This window comes from Nelumbo lutea, chromosome 1 (assembly GCF_056320005.1).
Source record: "Nelumbo lutea isolate HS-2025 chromosome 1, American lotus-T2T, whole genome shotgun sequence".
NCBI lineage: Eukaryota > Viridiplantae > Streptophyta > Magnoliopsida > Proteales > Nelumbonaceae > Nelumbo > Nelumbo lutea.
Window position 1 is genome coordinate 67,426,979 of NC_142684.1, and position 4,891 is coordinate 67,431,869.

A 4,891-nucleotide genomic window follows, 5' to 3' on the forward strand; every position below is an offset into this window, starting at 1 on the left:
TATTTATAGGCTCAATCATCCAACATCAGCTAATTGGAAGGACTTTTGGGTTGAACCCTGCTGTTACTTCAGTAATTTGGAACCTCCTTGTGTTGCTTAGATATAAACTCTTTTTGTGGCGTATTCTTCGTGGTTTTGTTGTTACTGCTGAAATTCTAAAACGTAGGGGTTTTGTTTACTCTTCTTTGTGTTGTTTTTGTAAAGTTGAGAATGAATCCACAATGTATTTTTTCTTTTTGTGCCCTTTTGCAAGAGCAATTTGGTTTGCTTCTCTCATGGGAAGAATAATAGGGATGGGTCAGAATTTAGTTTTAGATATTATTTCATAACTAGAATATAGAGAAAACATCTCGGTAATAAGCAAGACCAAATAAGATTTAGGATGTGGTTATCATTGATTTTGTGCCATATATACGGTGGTTTAGGAATGATCTCATTCTTAGAAATAACGCCCGAACTACCAAAACGCAATGAATGAGGACGTTAGTTTGATGCCTCATTTGGAAGAAGAAAATGGGATTGTAAGTAAGCAACATATTCTAACTCCTTCATAGAGACTATTGTCTCAAGGGGCAGATTATTTATTTTTTTGTGATGGAAGTGTTCTTCCCAGTGAACAGGGGGCTTTTTCCTTTGTTTGTCTTACTAATTCAAACTCTTTCTTGGCAGTTGTTGGTAGGGGTGTCTGGATTCGGTCTAATTTGGTTCATTCCAATGTGTGTCCATTACAAATGGACCGGTCCAATCCAGTCCAATGAATATTTTGGACCATTTTGGAATAGCCCATAGACTGTCCAATCTGTTCAAATTCCTGTTAATTTAGATTGGTTTCAACTCAATCCCGGTCCATTGATACCTATGTTCTTATTTCTATCAATGGACTAAATATTGGCTCAATCCAATATAAATCCATTATGGATGGAGCAGGTCCAATCCAATATGTCATATTGGTCCATCCAATCCATCCAAATGCAATATGTCTTATTGATCCGTCCAATCCATCCAAATGAATTTTGATTTGGACGAAATCCAACCCAAAACCGATCCATTGACACCTCTAATTGTAGTAAAAAGTCTCAACTAGTTGGTTCGGTGTTGCAGATGGAATTAAGTGTGGTTTGGGCCGCTGTTTTCCTTACTATGGACAAGCGTCTTCGAAATACTTTGGTCCTATCTGATAGTTTTACTACTATGAATATTTTGAATTCTTGGGATATGGATGTTAACCCAAATTTGTGGCATCTGGTTAAACCATATAAGGTTCTATTCTGTAAATATTTTGGTAACTTTTAAGTTTATTTCTAGACTTAGGAATGGGATGGCCCATGAGACTGCCAAAAGGGCCCAAACTCTGAATAGGGAGGTTGCTTATTTTGATTCTCCTCCCCCTTTCCTTTACTCACTATATGATAATTTTCTAATGGAATGGTAATCCTTTTCGCTATAAAAAAAAAAGGTAAATGTATGGGTATTTTTTGACATTTTAATGTCTTTTGTGAGAAGATTCTAATGAAGGGAATCTATTTGCAACTGCATTAGAAAGTTTAAAGAAGGTGATTCCAATTATCAAACTTCAAGGAAAGTTTCAGCAACAATCCACAATTTCATGGGAGGTTTTAGCAATTACTGTTTTTTGGGTCACGCATTTGCAACTCTAGGAACATGAGATGACAAGAAAACAGCGAAGCAACACAATGGGGTGGATTGACATGGAGTTTGCTGTGAATTCTACACTCATTTTTATCCTCCAAACAAAAAAAAAGGCAGAAAACAGTGCTTCCAACCCGCACATCAGCAGCTGCAACTGCAGCATCGATGCCTAACATATACTAAGTGAATGAATCACCAACTTGTGGAACCTATACGACAACTTCAAACTCATTTCTTGACATCAGACATTGCCCAAATCATGGAATCAAAATCATTAGGCAGAGATAGAAATATAGTCTATAATGGAGTGTTTTAATTTGAGGAAAATGTACAAATACAGAACATGATGTTTACAGAGTAAGAATGTATGACTCTCCCTCGTTGTCACCCTGACCAAATCATAAATCTAGATCACCGAATTAACAACCTTTGGGAATGTTATTCCCCCTGCCAATTATCTTTACTTGTACACATCTAATGTTGGGTCTAAACCAAATTATATGCGTCTCAACCACTAATTGGGGAATTCAGGTTGATGGTCTTAGGCTGCATTTGGCATTCCTTATTTTAAGGATTTATCTCCTTTTTGTAGTTAAAAAACCCAATGTTCATAGGAGGCATTTTAACAGCAAAAAGGGGATAAGTCCTTAAAATAAAGAATGGCAAATGCAGTCTTAGACTGTAGCAGAGGTTTGTAGATTACATGTCAGCTGCTGTTCTTGACCAAACAATGAGTTTTTCATAAGTGAAGTCATTAAAATGAAAAGAGAAAATAGACTAAAACTGCATTTCACATTCCTTATTTTAAGGACTTATCTCATTTTTGCACTTAAAATGCCTCTACGAGCACTGAGTTTTTAACAGCAAAAATTAGGTAAGTCCTTAAAATAAGGAATGCCAAATCCAGCCTAAGATGATTTCATGATGTGCATAGCATACCACTAAAGTAGCCACCAGATGTGATCTGTTAGAAGGACACGGTTCAAAGTAGTAAGAAATTATTTAAGCAACCACAATAACAATAGATATATACTTTGAACAGAAAAGAATGATAAACAGGATTCCTATAATGGATGGACCCTATATGGTTGGGATAAGGTTTAGATGGCGATGATGATGGCAGTTAACCTTTTTTTACGGCAAAATATGGTTCTTTTTGCTGACCCCCCATTTGAGATCCCTAAGTAAAACAAACATTCAGACAAATTCCTTCTGTTTTTCCCCCCTTCTCCAATATGTTATTTGAAATGCTTTAAGTTGAGATGGATAACACGAGTGCAGATAACATAAAGGCAATAGTTGGTTCATGAAGTACATGAAAAAAAAAATGCCTATATTGTTAATGCAAATATGGGTTATATATGTATATCAGTCGACTTGGATATTGACCGCTGATGATTTAAATTCCCCGGTCCTAGAACTCATATTAGTCCTCTGATAAATTTGACAGAAGATTTATCTGCAGGGAGGATTGTGGATGACCCACTTCAGTGCGTCAAACATTTAGGGGTCTGTTTCGTCAAAGAAGAAAACACAAGAAAATACAGACAGAAAGAAATAGAATACTGTTATACATACTCAAATTTGTTTGTATTCTGTTTCACTGGTTTCTCATCTCTAAATATCAAAGGGAAAGCATGAGTCCAGTCCTTTAAACAGCAGAATAACCAGAATATAGAACAGCATTAACCATCCCCAAAGAAATAATCAAACTCGTTGGCTGAATTTCCATTAATCTAGAATTTTTCCTGCTCACTGGATAATACACAAAACAACACCAATTCATTTCAAGTCTTTCCTCACTCCCCCCTCGCCACCCCCCCCCCCCCTCTCTCTTTGTTGTTGTTTCTTGTAGCATATTATAACTATGTAACATCTTGATTCAAGCTATAAAAAGAAAAAGGTTTAGATAATGAACATATCAAACAGGGAGATCATGGAACTTGCCTCTCAGCGGCTTCAGCTACAATCGGCAATCTGGGCACCTCACCCAGCAGGCAAGACGTAGACCCGTAAATCAAGCAGACCAAGAGAAACAAGAAAACGCTACTGTCCAAGCTCATCATCAAATCCAAACCTAAACCCTCCCTGGGATTAAAGCTCCTTTCCAAAAGATCGGGAAAGATCAAAAGCACATCAAGAACTATAGCTTGCATCGTGTTGAACCTTACATATCTACTAAAGTTAGGATTTCTAACGACGACGAAGTAAAGCGTCAGAAACACCAAAAACCCATTCAACGGGAAGCTCTTGAAGATTCGAATAGCCGGAAACAAAGGTTGTAAGAGGATCTGGATGGCAGGGAGTTGAGTGATAACGTATTTCCCATACTGTATTCCATCAAAGAATGGGTAGAAATAGCAGACAGCAGATATCAAGCGATCTGGGACGTCTGCAGAATTGTTGCCTTTCGATTGAGCCAAGATGGGTCTCCTGTGCCTTGCTGAACTTCTGGGTTTCTTGGTGGCACTGAAGAGAGTGACAATATACGAGCTTCTGAGAGAAGAAAGAGATGCAGGACGGATACTGTGATAGAAAGTCCAAAGGGTACCTGAGAAGGATGGAAGAGTAGCCATGGCCATCACCGCTGGGCTGGTTTCGCTGACAAATGAAACCGCTTGACGCTTGTTACGGTTTCGGTTCCCATAGCTCTGTGGCTCCTTATCGTTGGAACAGAAGAATTAAGGCTATGTTTGGTTTGAAGGAAAAGATAGGGAAAGAAAAGGAAAGGTAAGGAAACATATGCAAAGTTTGTAAAGATTTTCCTACTTTTTCTTTCCTTTCCCTACTTTTTCCATCAAAACAAACATAGCTTAAGCGTAAATTGTTTAAAACTCACCATGAGTTTTCAGCATTTCTGTTAATTCACCACAACTTTTCAAAATGTCTAAAACTCACCATGCCACTAACTTGATGTTAAACAGACTAACAAGTGTTAATTAATATATTACTATTTTAACCTTCATAGAAAAATATAAAATATGTACAAAATAAATTAACGGGTGTTAACATATTACCATTTTAATATTTAGACATGAAAAAAAGGAAAAAGTTCAAAAAATATTTTTGAATATAAAATACATAAAAAACTATAGAAATTGCAAACAAAATATAAAAGTTACAAAAAAATAAAAAATTATAGAAATTGCAAACAAAATAAAAAATTATTTTCAAATTATAGAAACTATAGAAATTGAAAAATAAAAATCGTAGAAAAACACCAAATATTATAGAAAAACAC

At 36.3% G+C, this 4,891-nt stretch overlaps 1 protein-coding gene across 1 annotated transcript; it reads right to left on the reverse strand.

Moving 5' to 3' along the window:
• Positions 1-3,192: 3,192 nt before the first annotated feature.
• LOC148875058 (protein TIC 20-v, chloroplastic-like) lies at positions 3,193-4,302 on the reverse strand. The gene has a single exon (XM_088964721.1). The coding sequence runs from the start codon at positions 4,230-4,232 to the stop codon at positions 3,585-3,587; it is 648 nt and encodes a 215-aa protein (XP_088820847.1). The 5' UTR covers positions 4,233-4,302; the 3' UTR covers positions 3,193-3,584.
• Positions 4,303-4,891: the final 589 nt, after the last annotated feature.